Source organism: Lepidochelys kempii, chromosome 1, assembly GCF_965140285.1.
Source record: "Lepidochelys kempii isolate rLepKem1 chromosome 1, rLepKem1.hap1, whole genome shotgun sequence".
NCBI classification, from domain to species: domain Eukaryota; kingdom Metazoa; phylum Chordata; order Testudines; family Cheloniidae; genus Lepidochelys; species Lepidochelys kempii.
The window spans coordinates 192,291,641-192,315,870 of NC_136380.1; the positions used below are offsets into that span (position 1 = coordinate 192,291,641).

At 41.5% G+C, this 24,230-nt stretch overlaps 2 protein-coding genes across 3 annotated transcripts in view; both read right to left on the reverse strand.

The window, feature by feature from the left end:
• Positions 1–206: 206 nt before the first annotated feature.
• On the reverse strand, positions 207–16,745 carry C1H3orf52 (chromosome 1 C3orf52 homolog). 2 transcript variants are annotated; one of them, XR_012154300.2, is made up of 7 exons: positions 16,429–16,745; positions 9,404–9,530; positions 8,215–8,345; positions 7,230–7,300; positions 4,035–4,234; positions 2,407–2,562; positions 207–465 (listed from the first exon to the last, which is right to left on the reverse strand). XR_012154300.2 is itself a non-coding variant. In XM_073305928.2 (6 exons), coding segments are annotated over exons 1-6 (657 nt in total). In that variant the 5' UTR covers positions 16,555–16,745; the 3' UTR covers positions 587–2,560. The 2 variants fall into 2 exon arrangements, 1 of the variants encoding a protein (XP_073162029.2); XM_073305928.2 differs by lacking the exon at positions 207–465 and having other exon boundaries at positions 587–2,562.
• Positions 16,746–21,665: 4,920 nt separating this feature from the next.
• Positions 21,666–24,230, reverse strand: part of LOC140906389 (suppressor of tumorigenicity 14 protein homolog) — a 28,227-nt gene continuing 25,662 nt past the window's right edge. The window contains exons 16-17 of the mRNA XM_073330260.1: positions 23,334–23,470; positions 21,666–21,824 (exon numbers count right to left, since the gene is read on the reverse strand). Coding sequence (XP_073186361.1) covers positions 21,666–21,824; positions 23,334–23,470 — 296 coding nt within the window. The remainder of the gene's footprint in view (positions 21,825–23,333; positions 23,471–24,230) is intronic.

Sequence of the window (24,230 nt, forward strand, 5' to 3'; positions counted from 1 at the left end):
GGCAAGGGGACTGGGCATGACTCCCATTGCTCTGGAAGATCTTCATGGCCCGTTGCTTTGCAGGAAAGACTACCTGTCACTTCTGTGAGGGTGGGAGTGAACTTTATCTTCCTCAGGCTAAGAATCAGGAAGACAATATACCACCTACGTGCAGAATATGGCTCTAAAAGCACCTATATCACATTGGTGCATTAACATCAGCCACATTAAAAATGAGAACTGACACCTAGTAAGGAAACATGAAGCCCCGGCCACGTTGTACCTACCAATGTGGTGCTGGTGGCAATAGCTGTGTGACAAATGGGAGAATCAGGTGATTCGCTCATTTATCCTGCACCACTGACCAGACTTCCTCATCGAAATTGACCTAGCCCAAGTTCTGAGTCACTGCTGGTTACACAAGTTTTGCACGGCTCTATCTTTATCGTCATCTTTCAGCTCAAAGTCACCAGTCAAGGCCTAGAACTGATACAACAATTCAAACAAATGTTAAATAATATCGCAAAAAATAATTTAATATATGAGCTACAGTTTTGTCATTTTCTAAAAATAGATTACAATTCTTTTTAAAAAGTGATTTCCCATATACTTGTCTCTTACTGTAATGCCATAAAGTTTCCTAAGATAAATCTTACAGTAAAAATGTATTAAAATTCACATTTCAGTATAAACCTTCACTTCAAAATTCAGAATTCACTGCAGGAAGTTGCACTTCCATAGTATAATGTTGAAGTTCTCTCTTCAGCCCACATGAGTCACAAAAGTCATAGTTCAGTTTCTCCTTAATTTTTCTGCCACGTGCAAATGCAGTATTACTGTCATTACATGATCACATGTTGACTTTCTGATGTGACATGCTTAGAAACAAAGGATTTGCCTGATATTACCACTGACCAATCTAGTCCAGTGTTTTGCCTAGAACTGTGACTAGTATTTGATCATACAAAAGGCCGAAAAACCCCATCTCCGGTCATATATCATATCTGTATATGGAGTGTTGGTGAGTATTTCCTGACCCCTGCAGACAATCAGGATATGGACCCAAAGAAGGGTTTTTAAAAAAACAAATGATAGTTGTGTCAAATACTTGCCATTTGACACACATATTGTGGACTAATTGTATTAAGTTAGCAAGTAAACAGGTATATTGACCCATGAGAAATTCCTAGAACACTGCATACTGGAACATGTCACTGAGGAGCACATTTATCCTACATACCTCTGGGTAAGCAATCCTAAATTCACTTTACTCATATCAATAATCCCACTGAATGGAATGGAAATATTTGTGTCTAAGTGCTTGCAGGGCCAGGCCATGGGACAGTAGTAAAGCATCATAAATATACATGGCACTTCACTGTACCAATAAAGATAAAGTCACTGCTCCATCAGAGCTTACAATCCATCTAAATTAAGGCAAGAAACAGGAGCAGACATCTCCAGAGGGAGGGAGAGAAAAGGGAAAGATGAACAAGAGAGCAACATGACAGAGGTCTCTGGAAGAGACTAATGCAAAAGTTTGAAGGTCAGTTAAAAAAATCAGGAAAACGGTGAAGTATTTAAGTGTGTTCAGTTTGCAAGAAATGGGTTTGGAGAGGGATTTCCGGTTGAGGGATGAAGTATGGTCGATGCAGTCAGCATGAGAGAAGCCAGGAGGTGAGTGTGGGAAACAAAGTGAGTTTGTGTGTGTATGGGGGCGGGGGGGATGTGAGAAAACCTTGATCTATGCAGGAAATAGCCCGACTTGATTATGTTAAGAGTTGTCACTTTGGATGGGCTAGCACCAGCAGGAGAGTGAATTTGTGTGGGGGGGTGGAGGGTGAGAAAACCTGGATTTGTGCTGGAAATGGCCCACCTGTTGATCACTTTAGATAAGCTATTACCAGCAGGACAGTGGGGTGGGAGGAGGTATTGTTTCATGATTTCTGTGTGTATATAAAGTCTGCTGCAGTTTCCACGGTAAACATCTGATGAAGTGAGCTGTAGCTCACGAAAGCTCATGCTCAAATAAATTGGTTAGTCTCTAAGGTGCCACAAGTACTCCTTTTCTTTTTGCGAATACAGACTAACACGGCTGTTCCTCTGAAAAGTTCAGGGGGCAACTGCATGGACAACTTAGCATGTGCAAAGAGGAGAATGTGACTGGCAGTAGGGTGGGAAGAGTGGAATGTTACAAAGGAGCTTGAGGGAAAGAACAAGTTCTGGAGTCAATTGAAAAGGCAATGTAAAACTAGTGAAGGTGCTGCAAAAGTGGATGAAGGTGATCAACATCAAGTTACATGATTTTTGGCAACAAAGCTTCAAGTGGATTGGAGAAGGGTGGAGTAAGTGTCAGGCAGCAGTGAAGGAGATTGCTGTATTCAAAGTGTAAATAGCTGTGATAAATATACTGCATTTGCTACATACATTATTGCATTATGTAAAGTGTTCACAATAGAGCCATATTCTTCAGAAACGTTTCAAAATAATTAAAGTAATTCTCATTCCTCAGGATGGTATTAGATACGGGAAGCACATGTTCTCAAGTAGCCGTGGTAAACTAGGAGTCTTTCCGCTATTACTCTGAAACAGAAACAGTACATTAAAAAAAACTTAAAATTAAATGTTAAAACAATCTCAATACATACGTTTCTTAACTACTTTGTGGTTTTTTTCATTCACTCCATTACTACTTGAAAAATGAAGTAAGTAGTGCAAGATCTAAAATGACAGCACGAGTCGGCTTTCTGTCCCATGCTTCAATAGCTGGACTATATTTCTTGCAACTAATGTGAGAGCCTTTTTTACACACACATTACATGGCATGATATAGGCTGGGATTTTTGAAAGCGTGCAAGGTTGCCCAACTGCCATTGCCTTTCAATGAGAATTGGGCATTGAACTTCCTCCTTTGAGACCCCCACACCAAAGGAACTAAAAATCACTGAAATGAGGCTTTACAGACAGGTTGGGAAAAGGTAAGAAGAGGGTCTAGAGCTTTGAATAAACTATCTCCTAACTGACCAAAACATTTTCAGGGTCTGGTTTGAATTTCCCTCCTGATAAAGTACTTCTACAGTCTTTTTACAACACAGTACTTTTTACAGTGCTTACATTCAGCAATAAGGAAGAAAAATCACCTGACCCTGGGACTTCAGTCAAACTTTAAGGCAATAGGATTTTTAGCTGGTATGTATACATTGTCATTTTGAAAACAGGGGATAGTCATCTCATGAGTTCCAATAGGCCACAATATAATGAGGGGAAGGAGGGAGGAAAGTCAGTACTCAGGGTCTTTTATAAAAACCTGATCATAACAGACAATTTCCATAAGCTTTATCCAACACCTATGTACATATGAAGCAATATTGTTCCTGCACATTACATTAAGGATTTAACACTCTTTTACAAGCATCTGAAAGAAGGGCCTATACTAATGAAGTCTTATATAATATATAATAATAATATAATTATAATATATATAATATATAATAATATAATTATAATATATTATATATATAATGAAGTCTTCATTACTGAGACCTCTTGTAACCAGTTTTCAAAACTTATTGTTCTTTGTCTGGGACCGTGGCTGGAACTGTAGTGTGAGAAGCTGGAGAGATAGGGCAGGCTGGTGGAGCACAGTGATCTTTTCAAGTATCAGGGGGTAGCCGTGTTAGTCTGTACCCACAAAACCAACATGGAGTCCAGTGTACCTTAAAGACTAACAGATTTATTTGAGCATAAGCTTTCATGGGTAAAAACCCCATTTATGCTCAAATAAATGTTTGTGATATTTTCACAACTCTTTCTGCATCTACTCCATCTAGTACTAAATAAATCTCTCTCAGAATGTACGCATAAATTAAAGTAAGAGTACAACAATGTTATAAACACTGATTGTTGATATTTTAGAACATTACCAGTACCTCTATGTGCATAAATATATTAACTGCCAAGTCTCATTATCTTTCCATAAATACTTCTTTCATTTTAAAAAACTGTGAGTACTTATTCTCTTTCTAGAGATAAATTCTATTATATATGGCACTTACAAGTTAGTGTGAGAGAAGCTGGATCAAGCCTTATCTTAGTACATTCAGGTGCTTCCTGATCATAAGTATCTTCCTGATCATAAATATTTTGTCGCAAGACATTCATCACAAACTCTTCACTCATCGTGTACTTCATGAACTCATCAGCCACTGGTGGTAAGGAGAACACCAGCTGGTAGAATGCAGTGGCATTTTCATGTCTGAAAAAGAAACAGACCTCAGGAGGAATAAGCACTGAAAGCTTTTAGAATTGCCTTTCCTTTTAACATGAGCATTTATTTTGAAAAAACATGACCTAAGGAGAAAACATTAAAAACAACGGCATATTTAAACTAACATGCTGTCCGCCTTCGCCCCGCAAGTGCAATTACTGTTGACGCTAATGGGATTTGTACATATAATCCAGATATAGCACGGGTAAGACTTTCAAAGAGTACAAAAACGCACTGAGAAGTCAAAAATCTCCCCCATATGGACATTATTGTGAGCAATCCAAATATGGTGATACCAGGAGACCTGCTGCAATAGGACACCTTTATTTTACATAATAGCTCACAGAAGTGACTACTTTTCTGATAACATTTTCCATTCTTCCCTCTAACAATATCTGATAACAAGCCAATGTTTCTAATTCAAATTCTGGAGTATATTATGTAAACCACTGAATTGAAGTCCAATTCTGGAGTGATTTGTGAATTCATTGAACTGGAATCACAACTTTATATTCGATAGATACAGATTGCTTTTTTTTCCTGGTATCTTTTATCCCAAAGGATCACAAGATATAGCATGCAGAGCAAATTGCCTCAGCACATGCCTATCTCTGCGGTATTCTACCATAACCATCCTCACCCAGTGTGACCCTAAGAAAGCATCACACCAAGATCACTAATGACCACTCCTTAGGTGAATCTGAGGGGGTTTGTCTCTGTCCCCTGGCTTTCAGCTCTGTGCTGCCTTTCATGCTCTTCATCATAGTCTTTGCAAATCTATGTTCTCCTAGTTTCTCCCTATTTTTTTTTAGCCTTTTATGTCATTTTATGTCTTCTGTGGGCATCTCCTGTACCAGGTCTCCTTTGCTTCTCCCCTCCTACCCCCTCTCAGTAAGTGATTCCATAAGTTTCCACAATTTCCACTACCATCTGTACGTGGACAATTCTATAATCTACCTCTCAATCCCCTCTCTAACCTCCTCTTCTGTGTTAAAACACTGCCCTCAAATTCAGTCTAAGCCCTTAACCTCCCTCCAGTGCCATACTGATGCTGACAACTCCATTGTCTTCCCCCGTCTCCCATGATTGCAGCTTTCTCCTGCCTTTCCAGAAAGTCCTGTTACTTCTTACTCTGTACCACCACCACAATCTGTCCCATCCCTTCCTTTCAACCTTGTTGCTAAATTTCTCTCCATAGCTCAGCCACCCATTACCTTTATTACTGTGACCTGAACCTCCAGCAAACCCTCCTCTCATTTCAACCTCTCCAATCTATCCAAAATACTGCTACTTTACTCTCATCTGCTCCTGCTACTCTGAGCAAGCCATGTAGAAAATGGAAATCAAGTGTGATTTTCTTGTTGCTTGTGTGTGTCTGTGCTGTCTTTAAGTTCTTTAGAGCACATACCTCTCATTTACAGAAACACCTACCATGCTTTTGGGCACTGTGATTGGATTTTAAAAAAGGTATTTAAGCAATGCTTCGCTCATTGCAACATGTAACTGATTTAGGAGTCTAAATCTCATTTTCAAAAGGGATTTAGGGGCCAAAATCCCATTCCCTAAAATCCTAAGTACCTAAATTGCTTCAGAAAACGAGATTTAGACTCCTAAATCAGTTAGGTTTCAGAGTAACAGCCGTGTTAGTCTGTATTCGCAAAAAGAAAAGGAGTACTTGTGGCACCTTAGAGACTAACCAATTTATTTGAGCATAAGCTTTCGTGAGCTACAGCTCACTTCATTGGATGCATACTGTGGAAAGTGTAGAAGATCTTTTATACACACAAAGCATGAAAAAATACCTCCCCCCACCCCACTGTCCTGCTGGTAATAGCTTATCTAAAGTGACCACTCTCCTCACAATGTGCATGACAGTCAAGTTGGGCCATCTCCAGCACAAATCCAGGTTTTCTCATCCCCCTCCCTCCCCCTTCCTCAGACGCTTTTGTTAAACCCTGGATTTGTGCTGGAAATGGCCCACCCCGACTATCATACACATTGCAAGGAGAATGGTCACTCTAGATAAGCTAAAAGAAAAGGAGTACTTGTGGCACCTTAGAGACTAACCAATTTATTTGAGCATGAGCTTTCGTGAGCTACAGCTCACTTCATCGGATGCATACCGTGGAAACTGCAGCAGACATTATATACACACAGAGATCATGAAACAATACCTCCTCCCACCCCACTGTCCTGCTGGTAATAGCTTATCTAAAGTGATCATCAAGTTGGGCCATTTCCAGCACAAATCCAGGTTTTCTCACCCTCCGCCCCCTCACACACAAACTCACTCTCCTGCTGGTAATAGCCCATCCAAAGTGACAACTCTCTTCACAATGTGTATGATAATCAAGGTGGGCCATTTCCTACACAAATCCAGGTTCTCTCACTCCCTCACCCCCCTCCAAAAACCACACACACAAACTCACTCTCCTGCTGGTAATAGCTTATCCAAAGTGACCATTCTCCCTACAATGTGCATGATAATCAAGGTGGGCCATTTCCAGCACAAATCCAGGTTTTCTCACCCCCACCCCCACCCCCATACACACACAGACTCACTCTCCTGCTGGTAATAGCTTATCAAATCAGTTAGGTGTTTCAACACTGAGCACAGCAATACCTAAATACCTTTGCAATATCTGGGCCTAATAATGTATATTAAAGCAAAGTTGCTCTGAAGCAATTCCAGTTTTCTCACTTCAACAAGTGTGATAAAGCTGGCAGTTGAGACCACCAAGGACTGAGCATATGGACAATACTTAAAGATATCCTATAACTTAATAACATGTTCTATTGGTAGGCAACTTATCCTTTACAAATGTAATTGGTTAATTTTGGTGGAAACATAACTTCACTGATTGTACTGATATTTCTCCTGAGAAATATTATTTCAGAGTTTTAGAATGTTTTGTATGTCTGTGTGACAGATTCAATTCTGCTAAACAAACACTTAAAGAAAATTCTGACATTAATTTCCTACCTGAAGGAATCCACTTGAGCAGTGATAAAATAGCGCCCCAGGGCTGGAGATGAACTGTAGACATCTATTAGCTTGAAAAGAGAATCAAATATTTCTTTCATGGCATACCTTCCAACACAAGTAGAAGAAAATAGGGTAATTTAAGTTTTCAGAATGAGGGAGTGTATGGAACCTTGAGGTCAAGTCCTGGCAGATATCTGTACAAGGAACTCATTTTATTTTAAAATCTAATGGTAAAAATCAGTTTCTGCTCTCATTTGGGAGTTCAATTTCAGTTTATTTTCTCTGTGCCAACTAATTTTTTTTTTTAAATACATACAATACTTTTCTGTTTATCTGGAAAAATCACTCGGGATTGATGTTAGAGTGGGGACTTCAACAATCTCTACTTATCCTTTGCATTGACTGAACTAAAAACCAGGATAGGAAAGTAGGTGATGCTGCTCCCTTGATAGTAATAAGGAATGTCAGACCGGCCAGGCAAAACTGATCCTAGCTTCTCAAGCCTTCTAGGATTTACAATACTCGAAGGAGCAAGCCTGAGGTTGTGTTATATCGACATTTAATAGAACTGTGTAGCAAATTTGTAAAGTAAAAATACAGCAAACAGCTTAGCTAAGCTAAGGGAAAGTTCATGGTTCAGGATGTAAACCAGCCAGTCTACAGTTTAAAAAAAAATAAAAATAAAAGTTTTTTTACAGCTGCTTTAATTTCCCTGCTAAACCAAGTCAGTTTTTTAACCAGTATGGCTTCTTCCTCAATCTTAGGATTGTGGGATTTTGAGCACATAGTAAAGTGTTCTTAAACAATTCCCAACTATCACTTCCATTTTTCTGAATCAATTCTTCCTCCCAGAGATAAAATTGAGAACCCTTTGACCCAAGAAAATAGCATGGATGAAAGTTTAATGTCAGCATACACAAAGGAAACACCAAATAGGTGTTATGGTCAGAATCAGCTATGGTGAAAGCTCTGTCATAATTACCCTCCTAGTAAGATCTTCAGAATAATTTGATTGAGCAGCACACTTTACTTGTAGTGTTCCAGAAAAATTGCGGTAATTTCCACTTGATACTGATTCAGGATCCCAATATTCATCTTCATCGATGTAAACCTCTGTAATACCAAAAAATGAAAGAGCGTGTTCCCAATTGGCTGCTACAGATAGAAAAAGTTTGGTATCATCCAACAATGGCAGCTCTCAAAGCATGGTCAACAGAACACTGCCGGGGGAGGGGAGCATCAAACTGACACTGTCAGAGTGGAGATGTATTTGTTAGTGCTCAGATAAAATACTTCCTGCCATATGTAGCCCAGACCTATTTCCAGGGACATTTTGACTGGCTGAACTCAAAGGAACTTGTGCCTGGAAGCAGCCCCTATGACTGCTTTGTCAGGTGTTTCTTAAATGTAAATTTAGCCACAGTGAAAACTGGAGGGTTACAGGCTGACAGGCACAACACATAAGTTATCCGAAGAAATTCGAGCAGTTGCGGGTGCAGGCACTGCTCTGACTCATATTAGGAAGACTGACCCCCAGGCAAAGCTAATGAATTGCACCAATACAAAATATCAGGATAACACCAATCTGGCTGCATTCATTGCATTGACACAAATATGATTTTCATCTTGTCTCTTTGACCTTGTCCTAGTATTATTTTCTCATGTAACCATGGTCTGCAATTGCCATAGAGAAGATATGGGATCAGACTGGGGAGCTGGCCGTCACAGGATTTTAGCTTAAGAAAAGGCCCAGAGCATAACAGTTTGAGAACCTTTTGTCTAGACTTAGTTATTATATTAACAACCTTGGCATACCCCTATTCAAATCAACGGGCATGTTGCCATTGGATTCAAACAGCAATTATCTTGAAGGCAAGCTACCAAGCAAATATAGTTTAACAGAAAAAAGAGTAATAGATTTAAATGTACAAGCATCAGCCCCTTAAGATCTCTCGGTGCCTTAACTGAAAATCAGTACTAGTTACAACATGGCAAGAAGAAAATTCCTCAAATACACCGAATACCCAACTGCTCAACCCACCACATATTATAAACTACCTTCATGACAAAACTCTACAGCCAAACTCCAGACAGGCTGCAGCATGCATCTAAAAGAAAACCACAGGTCATTTAGTTTGTGAGACACAAATTATCAAAAGTAAAGTACATACCTGAATAAAGAATTAAGCTGATAATAATCACTAGAAGGAGCCCTAGGAAAACTGAAGATATAACCATCCACAGTTTACATTTCCAAAAAATTGTGTCACCACAAGACCTCCGGTAGTAGGCTCTCCCCTAATCATACAAAGAATAAAAGAAGTTGTCTGTTTAGAAACTAGGATGGAAAAGGGGAGGGGGGGGGAAGAGAGAAAAAAGAGCTTTTCTTTATCTTTAGGATAAAGAATATAAAAAAAAATCTATATAGAGACAGGAGATAATATATTGCATTTTTACTGTGCTTTTAATTCAAGGATATGAAAATATTTTCAGAAGCATTAGGATCATGTATCACTTTCAGGCCTGGTCTACACTGGGGGTGGGGACCGATCTAAGATACGCAACTTCAGGTACGAGAATAGCGTAGCTGAAGTCGACGTATCTTAGATCAACTTGGAATCACTTACTTCGCATCCTCGCAGCACAGGATCGACGGCCACTGCTCCCCCGTCAACTCCGCTTCCGCCTCTTGCAGTGGTGGAGTTCCGGAGTCGACGGCAGAGCGATCGGGGATCGATTTATCGCATCTACACTAGACGAGATAAATTGATCCCCAATAGATCGATCACTACCCGCCGATCCGGCGGGTAGCGTAGACGTGGCCTAAGTAAACCAGCATTAGTTATAATTAATATCAGTCGGTAAATTGACTTGCCTAAGGTTACACAGTGGTAGAGCAGTAAAACCTTGTCTACTTTTGAATCAATCTGCTCTGATAAGTGAAGACTGTAGAAATGATGCAATTTTAACTCAATGATGAAACCAAGTGGTTGTGTATAATCTAGTTGACTATCAACTGAGTTTTTCCTTGGAGATTTGCGTCTATATTATTTGCAAGGGCTTGATTCTAGGCACAGTTGCATCTCTTCAGTTTAAGGTATAATTTTAAACTGATTCTGCTAAACTGCTGCAAAAAACAGTGTGAACACACTTACTGAGGTTTCAATCAATCAGACTTACTTTCACTAAACTTAAATCAATTAGGAATAGGTTTAAAATAAACCAAAACAAGCCACATCTTAAACCAAAGTCTCTACACACACGGGATTTTCACCAGTTTAACTAACCCACTTTAATTAACCTGTTACAAATTTCATATTTAGACAAGAGCCAAGTTTCTTGAAACAGTGCAAAAAGGCTTAAGTATCTAGAGTCTCATGAGTGGTTCTCAGAACCCAACATGGAGCTTAGATCTTTCAGACCTTGTAACCTGCCTAATGGAGCTTACAAGGTCTGCAGGATGGGTCTCTGTTCTTAGTGAGAAGAACTGGAAAAATATACTATTTATGAATATTATGTGTGATTCCATTTCCCTGTTCAGTTGCATATTGGTGCCTGACTGAATCCCCAGAGCTCAGGCAAAGGAGGCTGTCAAGGGGCTGCTACAGAACTCACTAAGAAAGGGAAAAGAATGACATCTAAGAGAGCAGCAAAATACGAACCCTGGACTTCAGAAAAGCAGACTCTGGCTCCCTCAGGGAACTGATGGGCAGGATCTCCTGGGAGGCTAATATGAGGGGGAAAGGAGTCCAGGAGAGTTGGTTGTATTTTAAAGAAGCCTTATTGAGAGTGCAAGAATGAACCATCCACATGTGCAGAAAGAATAGCAAATATGGCAGGCGACCAGCTTGGCTTAACAGAGAAATCTTCGGTGAGCTTAAACACAAAAAGGAAGCTTACAAGAAGTGGAAATCTGGACAGATGACTAGGGAGGAGTATATAAATATTGCTCGAGCATGCAACAGTGTAATCAGGAAGGCTAAAGTACAACTGTAGTTGCAGCTAGCAAGGGATGTGAAGAGTAACAAGGAGGGTTTCTACAGATATGTTAGCAACAAGACAACGGTCAAAAAAAGCGTGGGAACCTTACGGAAAGGGGGAGGCAACCTAGTGACAGATGATGTGGAAAAAGCTGAAGTACTCGATGCTTTTTTTGCCTCTGTCTTCACAGACAAGGTCAGCTCCCAGATGGCTGCACTGGGCAGCACAGTATGGGGAGGAGGCGAACAGCCTTCAGTGGTGAAAGAACAGGTTAAGGATTATTTAGAAAAGCTGGAAATGCACAAGTCCATAGGCCTGGATCTAATGCATCTGAGGGAGTTGGCTGATGTGATTGCAGAGACTTTGGCCATTATCTTTGAAAACTTGTGGAGACTGGAGGAGGTCCCAGACGATTGGAAAAAGGAAACTATAGTGCCCATCTTTTAAAAAGGGAAGAAGGAGAATCCGGGGAACTACAGACCAGTCAGCCTCACCTCAGCCCCTGGAAAAATCATGGAGCAGGTCCTCAGGGAACCATTTTGAAGCACTTGGAGGAGAGGAAGGTGTACAGGAACAGTCAACATGGATTCACCAAGGGCAAATCATGCCTGACCAACCTGATTGTTTTTTGAGATAACTGGCTCTGTGGATATGGGGAAAGCGGTGGACATGATATATCTTGACTTTACTAAAGCTTTTGATATGGTCTCCCACAGCATTCTTGCCAACAAGTTAAAAAAGTATGGATTGGATGAATACACTATAAGGTGGATAGAAAGCTGGATAGATTGTGGGGCTCAATGGGTAGCGATCAATGTCTCGATGTCTAGTTGGCAGCCAGTATCAGCGCACTGCCCCAGGGGTCAGTTTTGTTCAACATCTTCATTAATGATCTGGTAGATGGGATGGATTGCACCCTCAGCAAGTTCGCGGATGACACTAAGCTGGGGGGAGAGGTAGATATGCTGGAGGGTAGGGATAGGGTCCAGAGTGACCTAGATAAATTGAAGGATTGGGCCAAAAGAAATCTGATGAGGTTCAACAAGGACAAGTGCAGAGTCCTGCACTTAGGATGGAAGAATCCCATGCACTGCTACAGGCTGGTGACTGACTGGCTAAGCGGCAGTCCTACATAAAAGGACCTTGGGATTACAGTGGATGAGAAGCTACATATGAGTCAACAATGTGCCCTTGTTGCCAAGAAGGCTAATGGTATATTGGGCTGCATTAGTAGGAGCCAGCAGATCAAGGGAAGTGATTATTTCCCTCTATTTGGCACTGGTGAGGCCACATCTGGAGTAGTGTGTCCAGTTTTGGGCCCCCCACTATAGAAGGTGGTGGAATCTCCATCCTTAGAGGTTTTTAAGGCCCGGCTTGACAAAACTCTGGCTGGGATGATTTAGTTGGTGTTGGTCCTGCTTTGAGCAGGGGGTTGGACCAGATGACCTCCTGAGGTTTCTTCCAATCCTAATCTTCTACAATTCTAAGACCGCCCCTCAGGTACCCAGCTTTAAACAAGTTAAGATAATAATGGATGGGCCATCAATTGAACGGAGAAGTTACTTAGCTGGCTCCATCCAGACCAAAATGTTTTACTCCTCCCAAGGCGAAGTCTAGACTCAAAGAGGAGTCAAACAGCTCATGGACTACATAGAAGGGGTGGGCCGAGAAAACAGCCAGGATATCTGAAGACTTGAATACTGCGTGCGGTTCTGGGTGCCCCATCTCAAAAAAGGAACATTAGAATTGGACAAAGGATGGAGATAGGGAGCAGACATGTGTAGGGATATGGAACAGCTTCTGTATGTGGGGAGATTCAGAAAAAAAGATTGGGATATGATAAAGGCCTATAAAATGGTGACTGGTGGGGAGAAAGTAAAGAAGGAAGTTTTATTTACATAAACCCAACACACAAGAACCAGAGGTCACCCTATGAAATTCATGCACAGCAGGTTTAAAACAAACAGAAGGGAGTACTTCTTGACACAATGCACAGTCCACCTGTGGAACTCACTGCTGGGCAATGCTGTGAAGGCAAAAAATATAACCGGGATCAAAAAAGAGTTAAAGTTCTGCAGGATAGGTCCTTAAATGGAGATGCAACCCCATGTGCTGGGTTTCCCTAAGCCTCTGACTGCCAGAAACTAGGCCTGGATGATGGATCTCTCACTAATTGCCCTGTGCTGTTCATTCTCTCTCAACCATTGGTCTGACCCAGTATGGCCATTCTTAGACTCTTATGTGTGAGTGAAAAACCTGGCAGCCTGGACAGACACATACACAGACAGAAGGAGAAGGATGCAAGCAGTCAGCTGGTTCTCCCAGCTCAGAGGTGGGAAATGAGACCTGACTAAGCTGAGGATAAAGAGGCTAAGCGTAGGTGAGGGAATAGGTGTGCACATCTCTTGTTTTGACTCCAGCTCTCTAAGTGCTGCGTATCTTCTGAGCAAAATAAATTATGCCTTTTGTGCAAGACGTCGTTTCTGTAGCACTGCCAATGCATTCTGTGTCAGGCTCCCAAGGAAAACTGGCAGGTCAGGTTTTCCCCCAGGTCAGATTGGCAGTGACCTTCAGATTTTTACACCTTCCTCTGTAGTGCATGGGTCAGAGTTAGTCATCAGGATTATCTAGCTAAATCTCATTTAATCATTTCCCTGCCACTGCAGGGGCGGTAGGCACTTGTGCACATTGGTCCCTCCTATTCTCTGCCTCTGGCACATAATAGTCTATTTTTCTGTGGGCTGACACACATTGGTCTAGTTTTGATGGCTGGATTTAATGCAGAGGTCCTGGGTGGTGTTTATGGGCTGGTTGGTGTTGGTGAAATACAGGATGCCAGACTAGATGATCTGGTGGTCCCTTCTGGCCTTAAACTCTATGACTGTGACCTGCTGAATTAGTTAGGGGCTATAACCTAAAGACTCAGCGAGAAATACACAAAGAGAGGAAGAGGGATAGGCCTATTCCTTGAAAGGAGTTCAATCTGGTGACTGGAAAAGGGTCTCAGCAGGGGCAGACTACCCAGGAACTTGTGACACTTAGTAAGGAACAGGCTGCCCCTCCAGACCTTGCAAGCTACCTGTGTATAATAGTACCTGGGTAACAGAACATCTTCCTAATGGTACACAGTTCTTCAAGGGGATTAAATTTATGTATGGAGTTTTATTCAGTGGAACTTCTGAACCCAAAACTGTCAGGCTGCACTTACAGACTTCCTATTCTCGAATCAAAACTAAAACATTATACTGTAATACCCAGCGTCATTTCAAAGTTTCTTGGACCAGACCACTTGGTTTATGAAGTTTATAGATTCCTCCGGGTGTTAAAGTATTCATGGAGAACTTTACAAAAACATCCACACCTATGAAGTTTATAATATCAGTCCACATAGCCCTTATATACAAACTGTCATAGCAAATAGCAGAAAGAAGTTTTGAGGGGGTTGTTTTTTGGATTGTGGGGTGAAGTAGAAATCATTTACATTGTTAACTAGGGCATTGCTAATGTTAAGGTGTTGATGTCTACATTAAAAAAATGAAGAAAATATGGAGAGACAGACAAGAACCATTTGATTATTGTACATTTAGGTTTTCACTTTTGAGGGCAGGTTGCAGGAGGTTGGCAAAGGAGACAGTGAGTAAGGCACATGTGTAGGATGTACTATTTTTGTTTGGATATTTAAACACATGAGGTTTATAGTAAAATTAATAGTAATGTTGTGTTTAAAAAAAAGAAACAGGGATTTTCTAGCTTTTAATTTAACGCTTGGCGCTAGTGTATCACGTTATTTCTCACAACACTTCTGTGTAATCAGAAGGCACAATACCCATTTTATGGGTAAGGAAACCGAGACAGACACTTCCCAAGGCTACAGACATGAAGGCACGGATTTCAGCTCAGGTTTCCAGCCTTGTGCTCAGACCATTACAGAATGCTGAGTAAAGAAGTTTTAACTGACTTGATGTAAAGTACACATTCAAATCCTGGATTCCTCCCTAGAACTGAACAAACACCCTCTTTACTTAGATAAGAAAAATCAATATGTCAGAGAGCTCGGGGGAAAGGTAGCGCCTGAAAACAATGAATAGTTTCACAGACGTGTTGGGCAGTGCTGTAGGGTTGATTACTGTGCAACAGGAGTGAGGCAGAAGAAGAAACCGGGAGTAACCATGTTCAAGATCATTTTCAATCACGCTTTAGATCTCGTCGATAGCTCAACACCTGATTTGCCAGTGCAGACAGACACACACTTCTAAACAAAAACTAACCACAAGAGTCTGGTGGGTAAATCCCTAGACTGGGTTTTAGGAAACTGGATTAAATTTTTGGCTCTGCCACAGACTTCCTTTGTGGTCTTGGGCAAACCACTGAATGTGACTGCGTCTGAATTCTCCATCTGCAGAATGGTGATACTACTTCTTTTCATGTATTTGACTAAGCTTTTTGGGGCAGGAGTCATCCTACTATGTGTATATGTAACATGCTCATCATACAAATTAATAATCGTTCGCACTCACAAGTTACAAGCATTGTTATTAACAATCCTACTCTCGTTTTAGCAAAGTTAAAGAAGTTTACAATAGCTGACAATATCCCTCTGCTGGTGATGTTAATGATCTAGAATACAGAATTTATATCTGCCGTTGCTTCCTTTGATCACACTACACACTTACTTATATATTAAAGGAGAAGTGCTAAATAGTTTTGGCCCAAAGGTTAGATTGTGGAAAGGAAGAAACTTTTTTAAACAGAAACAAATCCTAATATTAGTAGTAGTGTTTTCCTGACATTTTAATTCTTTTCCAAATGAAAAGCTTTTAAATTTGCATTTTAACATCTCCCTTTAGTGACTGCAATTCATCCATTGCAATACTGATATCATGACAAACTGAAAGCGAAACTTGTAAAATTACAAGTGTGATTAGCATTTCACTCCAAAAAATGAAATGAACAAACAGCATTAAAAATGGTAAATGAGTTAGATTTTAAATATCCTGTTTCAGTCAGATGTCATTAACAGCGGAGGAAAAGAAATCTGCTTTTAACCTTAGTATTTCTGACATTTAACTATAAGTCAACAACAACAAAAAAGATGTAAAATAAATTTTACAATAAAGCAACTTATTCCACCAGAATGCTCCTCAGTTATTTCAATCACTGTACAATGTTTAGGTAACATGCTTATAAGTAGAAAGTGAATGAATATGAGTCCTACCTTATTTGTGATAGATGCTTCAGGATTAAGAGGTTTATTATGGTCCGCCTCATTTTCCTCCTCAAGTTCTCTCCCCCCCTGTAATTCAATAGCCTGACATTCATGTTCAGGAACACAACCATTCATCGCTTCCACTTCTGTGAGGAATTTTGACTTTATGGCAAATACCAACAAGATACACTTCCTTCCTGTTTATGCTGCAATAATATTGGTGTCTGTTCAGGGACAAGATCTGATATGTCAGCAGCCAGGGTCAGCATAATTTACAAGCAAGTGATCTCAGTAAGTTGGGTAAACAAGGGAAATTCCATGGAGCAAGGAGTGGACTGGGACTGTATCCTCTGAAAAAGAAATGGAATGAGGCGGAAGTATTGATTTGCCTGTACTTTTGAAACACAAATGTTCATTCTCAAGTTGTGTCATACTAGATTTTCCAGTTTGGTTACCTTACCACACCAGCCCTTAGCCAGCATAAGCAGCTAAGTGAACCTGAGGCAACATGGTGCTTGCTAAAACAACAAAGTCAGCAGATGAAGCAATCTATCTTCGTCTCGGAAGAGAAGACTGTGTTTTCCGACAGGGCAAGCAAGCAAGCAAGCCAGCCCCCTGTCACATTCTGAATACCACTATACCTTTACAATACAAAGGAACTAAAGCAAGCTGATATTTATACAGCACTTTTCCCAAAGAAAAGAAACCAAATGGGTCAGTAGAGAAAGTAGGTCTGAACTGTCAAGTTCAGTTCTGAACTACCCTAAAACTCTGGCACCTGCATTCATGGCTTTGTTTCATGTAGTGATTGCCTGACCCAGAGGCTCCTGGAGAGGTCTCAGAATATTCCTGATGGATATGAGCTCCTTTTGCTCTTAAGCCAGCAGTTCCTAGAAAAGTAGGAAAACTCAGCAATACACTTTCAGATGTTAAGATCTGCAATCATGAACCTGGTGTAAGCTTTGTGAAAATGTCATTCCTATTTCACTTACCTGTCAAGGCCAACATTAGTTCATTCACAACTAATAAGTTAGACCTGCACACTAACTCCTGAAATATGCATCCAGATGCGTACTTTGTGGTTTACCTCTCGCATACACACACACTTATATGTAATGGGCTGAACTAAAACCCAGGTTTTGAGACCCCACCTTCCTAGTGTAAGGGACTTTGAGAACTGGATCTGAACTTTGTGGCCAAGGCTCATGTCTTATCTAAAACTGTAGGAATGCAACGTCATTCTCTGGTGATGATATTCAGAGTCTTATCAATATAAAACAAACTCAAACCTTGGCAGGTTAAGCGCGTCTCAGTTCAACTTTATTTAAATAATCAGGAAACTTCAGTTGATTTTAACTCATCTGCAGCTTAAAAGCTGTGACTGCAATTCTAAGCATACTAATAATTCAGGGTGAATTACTTTATTTCAGTAGTGCAATAAAGCTAATAAATACTTAGTCTCCACATTTTATTTAAAAGGAGGAAGTGAATGACGATTCAAGAAAAACCTGTACATTAATAAAATACTTTTAGAATTTTAATGTCTTTCGAGTTTAGAATAGACAGTGCTTTTACATTCAATTAAAAAACCTGGAGAAAGTAACACACATTTTAATGAGAGAATTATATTAAAAAAATGAATCTTAAATACATGAATTATGTAACATGCAGACAACAATAAAATTCATTCCTGTACCTAAGTGTAATTTACAGAACGCCTTCCCCGATGTACTGTACAATGAGTCAGACTACGAAAGTGAGCTAAAAATAAGTGAGGGTAGTATTGCCAACCTCAAGAGAGATTACAAATCATGAGTTAGACTCAAAGTATGAGGGTTTAAAAAAAAGAGAAAAGATTACATAGTGGTTTCAGTCTTGATTTTTGAATGCTCTCCCATCCCCACCCCCAAGAGAGAGAGCCACAATTACTGGGGCCCACTCTTCCAAATTTATTAGATAAGTAGATTTTGGCTGTTGCTGCAGGAGCGCTCATCCCCACACCAGCCAACCCCCTGCCCAGCAATTCATTCTGCCCCTAGCCTCTGAATCACTCCTGTCCCCTCAATCCCGGTATCACTTCAGTCCCTCGTAGCCCCCGCCCCTAAATCCCACATCAGAGCAACCCGGCCTCCCCTCTTCTCCTCCGGGGTTCTTCATCCCCGTCTCCCAGGTGTGGGGGGGCTCCAAAGGGGTCCTCTTTCCCACTTTCAGGCTGGAGGGACAGATCCAGGGTTCTTCAGTTTCCCCAGCCCCGCTGCTCCTTTCCATCCCCCAAGGCCAGGTGCTGCAGAGGGGAGGAGGGAAGAGCAGTGGACTTGCCCTGAGCTGCTGGGCTCTTTCTGCTACCTCCTCCCCATGCCCCTCTTATGAGGAGGGCTTTGGGTTGCTGCAGAGGGGAGGAGGAGACAGCGCTCTTCCTGTGGCAGCTCTGGTTGGCTGCCTGCCCCATTTGCCCACCTCTTGAGGAAAAATAACCAAGCAGAGGGCTCAAATACACTAGAGGGCTTGAGTTACTTGCATCATTGTGAGACTAGCTCCAGCCCAGCCAAAATCCCATCACTCATGACAAAGAAAAAACAAATCACAAGAGCTGGCCACACTATGAGGGGCACGTTCATCGAACCATAAGCAAGCTGTGCATTTGTGAGCGTGGCAGGGAGTGGCAGCCATGTCGCCAACTGCCGCCATCATCATGTTACCTCAGGTCTGAAAACCTAAAACTACAAGTTCTAGAAGGGGAGACAGTTAAAGCTGTCTAGCGGGGTTAGACATATCTTCCATTCATTTTAATGATACAGGTGCTTTAAATCCCCTAGACAGCTTTGGAAGTCTCAGTCAGGATCTATCTACTGATACCAAGCAACGAGAAAAACTTGTGATCAGTCTGCTAAGAAGGAACCCCCTCCCCACTGATCTATAACCCCCTGGGATGGACATTCAGGCAGGCTCATCACCTTCTGTGGGCCAGTAGGGAAAAGGGGCAGAAACTATGAGAAACCCTGACCCAGGAAGTAAGCTGGCACTTGGGGAAGTGGGGCAGCAGAGAAGCTGATGTCAGAGGGAAACTGCCAGGTAACTGTGTTCAGAGCAGGCTGCAGCAGGAGCTGGGAAACCACATATGGAACAGTGACTGATGGACATTGCAGCCAGGTTCAGGTACGTGTGGATGCAGCAGAGGCTGGGCCGGGAGCCAGCATAAAGGGTTCTAACGAGCCACACCACTAACTGATCCAGGCCTGGAACTCTGCACAGTCTTATTAGCTTTTAAAAGAAAACTGGACTGGAGAAAGCACCCTGGGCACTAGGCCTGAAAAGCTGTTTAGTGGGCCCAAATAAGAACCACTATAGTTTCACTTTGAGCTCTAACTGTTTAAGCCACTATACCTAGGGTATTTGCAACCTTTCCCTCTCCTGCCAGCCCGAGTAAAATGCCCCTTTCCTTTCTCCAAGTGTCTGGAGGGTTCTTGGGACACGCCAGGGCTAGCATGACAAGGCCTAGCAACTGAAGCACCTCATCCCTTACCTGCCAGTTGCAGTATCCCTGACACACTACTAGTACCTTAGAGGCTGGGTGTACTACAGCCCTAAGCAGATAGAATAATTGCAGCCTAACAAGTGCTATAGATCCAGGTGAACCTCAAGCTGTTTTGACTACAAGATAATCATCCAAAAAAGTGTAGATTCCTATTAAAATGTACTCCAATTGTTTTAGTTTGGAATATCCTAAGGTCAAGCTCCTGGCTTTCTTTGTATAGGAGATAATTCAAGATGAGCCTCTTATTGCAGTCTGACACCCACGAAAGAGTTAATTTGAATAAGGCTATTACCATAAGTAGCTAGCAATAGGTTTGTTCTCACAAAGTATAATCAGCTTATGAGACTGTGTTGTGATTATATAGTTTAACATTTGATAGCAGCTAGGGAGCTTGTGCGTGTGAAGTTTTGTTTGTACCAGACTGAAAAAGAATTCTCTCTCCATCTAATAGGTGCAGTTCCCTTTAGATTAACTGAACTGAGCTCCTTTTAATAACATGTTAAATCCTTTAACAGCATTTTCACCTGTTCTAAAATACCGTCACTCCAAAGACACCAATAATGGTATTTAAGTCCTTGCAAGTCTAGGGCCAGAACTTCAGGTTTAATATGACTGATTTATGCTACACTACTGATGGAATTTGATCACCTTTACATAGGCGCTGGCCTAGGGATACCTGAGGGTGCTGCCACAACCCCTGGCTTGAAGTGGTTTCCATTCTATACAGGGTTTACAGTTTGGTTCAAGAACTCTCAGCACCCCCACTATAAAAATTGTTCCAGCTCCCCTGTATGCTTGTCTTAACCACCCCAGGGAGCATCACGAGAATCATAGAATCTCAGGGTTGGAAGGGACCTCAGGAGGTCACCTAGTCCAACCCCCTGCTCATAGCAGGACCAATCCCCAATTTTTGACCCAGATCCCTAAATGGCCCCCTCAAGGATTTAGCAGGCCAATGCTCAGACCACTGAGCTATCCCTCCCCCCAACATTGGCATAGAGCTTAGTGTTATCTTTGGTCTTGAATGCCAAACACCCTCCCTGCTGCTAACTTAACAAGGAAAGGGAGCGTGGCTACCAAAGCGGGAGAGAGTTTGGGGTGCCCCTACATCACAACAAACCTGAACTATGTTTTTGGCCTCTTCCGGCTATTAAAAACCGTATTAAGGTAGAACAGTCTGAGACCTCCTCTAAACACAGCACAGGAGGCAGCAGTCCTGCATAGCAGCACCATGAGCAAAGGAGAGCTTTAACCCACTTTTGCACACCACCCTGACTTGCAGTTTGTATATTTTGACCAGATGTGAGAAGTGGGCCCTTGATCCTGTCTGAAACCCCAATACATTGCATATAGAGAGTGCATGTATATATTTATATGTGCTGGGGCTGGAGAGGAGGGGAGAGGAAAGGAATGATCCAAATATCCAATAAGGTTTGGTTAGAATTTGGCCCAAGGTTCCACTCCATTCTTACTTCATTCAGCCCTGTTTGTCTTCATCACCAAAAATGGACAATGAAGATGGAGAAACAATTACTTTCAGTTCAAACTGTTCCTGAAATGTGCAGAGAAGTTAATTACAATTTTTAAATATTTATATTTATATTTATGAACTTCAGCACAAACATCTACAGTGTTTCCTTATGATATCAGAAAAACATATTTCATGGATTACTCCGGTAAAAATAGTGACTTTTGTTTTCTTCTAAGCACATCAGTTTGTGTACTGACGAATCCAGTCATAAAGCTCTGTCACCTTTGTATATACACCAGGGCGGTTACGCCGAGCACATCCTTCACCCCAGCTGACAATGCCGGCAAGATACCATCTATTTCCCTTTCCTACGCAGGCCAATGGACCTCCAGAATCACCCTAAAGCAAAGGATACAGTTCAGTCATTAGAACAAAACACATTGCACTGTAATACGAAGATTAGGTAACATATGGACAAAAGACACTCTCCCCAAATTATTATATTTTCTATTTCTGGACAGTGGCTGTACATTTGTTCATGCATCCAATTCACGTTGTGACATTTCATTACAACCAAGACGACCAAAGAATGCAAATTAATAGAACTCTGCTAGGGAGGATTAGATTTTTATTAGTGAAGGCTAGTAAATGTTAGTTTTACCATATACACCACAAACTGACAAAAAATATTTCCAACAATAATCATTAAAATTTACAGCTAGGCAAAGAAAGAAAAATGCTGCTTGAGAATTTATTAGAGAGTTTGATTTAAGGATATTTACTTTGTGTGTTTTGATGTGTGATGTTGACAATTTGTTTTTTAACTACTAGAAAGTTTTAACTTTTTGAATCTCAGGATCTACTGTCATTACACAATTATTGTCCGACACCCTCCACCCATAATGTCCCTAAGTCTGAGCATTTAAAATTGATAAAAATAAAAAATGCTTAAAACAAACATCAATATAACCCATCAAAATTATTTAAAAAAATGAAAATCTAATTCTGCCAAACCCAAATGGAACACAATGGCAACAACAAGGGGATGCAAAGGAGAAGAGAAGAAGATGAATGGTGACTTACCTCTCTTCTCCGAATCATCCCATTGAACAAGCAGCTGGCCATAGGGCAGTGCAGGGACAGTAGAAAGAGATGAAAAGAGGGAATTCCACCTTGACTAGCCCATGAGTTCAAGAATAAGAAATTCATCCTTAAGATTCCACAAAGAACCCTAACTCAAACTCCTTGATCGCTATATCCCTGTTCAGCCAAAACCAATAGAAGCCCTCTTATGGCAAAACAATCTCAACAGACTGGATCTTACCTATTGTTTTGAAAGGCAGCATTTGTTTCAAAGCATGGGCAGCGGATATCAAAGGCAGGGGAAGGCTGAGCCTCCCCAAATAGCCTTGCGTGGCCCCACCCATGCTCCATCCCCAGGCCCGTTCCTGCTTCTCCGTGCTGTGCTGCAGGGGACTCTTCTCCTAGTGGCCAGCGCCCCAGACTGGGGCTGCAGTTAATGGGGACCAGCCTGCGCTCTGGGGCTGGGGGAGGGGGCTGCGCCGCCCACCCACCCGGCGCTCCAGGGCACACCGCCCGCTCACCTGCCTGGTGCTCCAGGGCTGGGGGTGGCCTCTGGGCTTTGGCAGGAGGGGCAGGACTCAGGCAGAAGGAGCAGGCCGGGCCAGGGGCTAGCCTCCGCGAGCCTGGGGTTCATCTGCCGCCCATGTTTCAAAGGATGCAAGTATTGCCTGTCAAACTTACCTCCCTGCTTCTGAGATCCTTATGTCATGTTACTAATTAACCACATTCCCAAAACACTGTGCTCCATTACTGCATTAAAGCCAAACAATCCTGATATACAAAGGAAATACATAGTGGTAGTTTTCCTACAGTTTTCACTTTTACCTGGCATGCATCAATGCCACCATTAAGATTTCCAGCACACAGCATTCGAGATGTAATCAGATCATCATATAGCTTGTTGCAAATACTTTGATTAATTATTTTCACTTTAGCTTCTTGCAGTGTTTTGGCAAGGTAACCTAGAACAATATAAAATGTAACATATGCCGGTTTTACAGTTCTGAGGAAAAAGCAGATACATCAGAAGGGAGGAATGTGTTTAGAATCTACCGAGCCGAAGGATTACTATGTACTGTAGTTTAAATTGCCCTTCCCCACAGCTTTTGAATGTCTGTCACTAATGCTGCTTTCATATAAGGAGGGCAGGAAAGTTTACAACCCTCTGCCATTGTTGCCTTCTTGCATTTCCTTAGTTCTTGCTTTGATAATGATTAGCCAAACCTTGAAGCAGGGGATGGCATGGAGATCTGCAGGAATTATCAGTACAACATGTGACACCCATTCCAAAATTTAACAGGTTTTTGGTTTTGTTACATGCTTTGCCCTCACTTGGGCTTTTTAATATTTCTGTGTTATTTGTATTGAAATTGTACCCAAAAGCCCCATTCAGGTCCTAGTATTTGGCAACCCACTGCTGCTCCTAGCAGAGAGGGAATCGGGAAGGAAGATGTGGATAAAAACAAACCTGCTTTGATTAGTTATAATTCCCAATGATAGTAGCTGATTGCTAAATTGCATCATGGGCCATATTTGGCACCCTGCAGAATACCAGACTGGTGTGAGTGTCAACTGTTTCACCATCAATATCTTTCATCTGTGCCACAATTTGTACTAGCAACCTGGTCTTTAGGACCTTTTTAGGGCTTTGGGGGGGGGTGGGTAACTGAAATTATCAGAGGGGAAGGTGTTCAAATATTTTAATTTCACAGTTTCAAATTA

Excerpts from the sequence above, each read along its gene's own strand:
- C1H3orf52 (XM_073305928.2), bottom strand. The coding sequence starts at position 16,554 with ATGAATGGTTGTGTTCCTGAACATGAATGTCAGGCTATTGAATTACAG. Across the intron at positions 9,531-16,428 it reads AAGCATCTATCACAAATAAG|GGGAGAGCCTACTACCGGAG; the intron begins GTAGGACTCATA and ends TTGTATGATTAG. Across the intron at positions 7,301-8,214 it reads CTGAAGATCTTACTAGGAGG|CTAATAGATGTCTACAGTTC; the intron begins GTAATTATGACA and ends TCTCTTTTCAAG.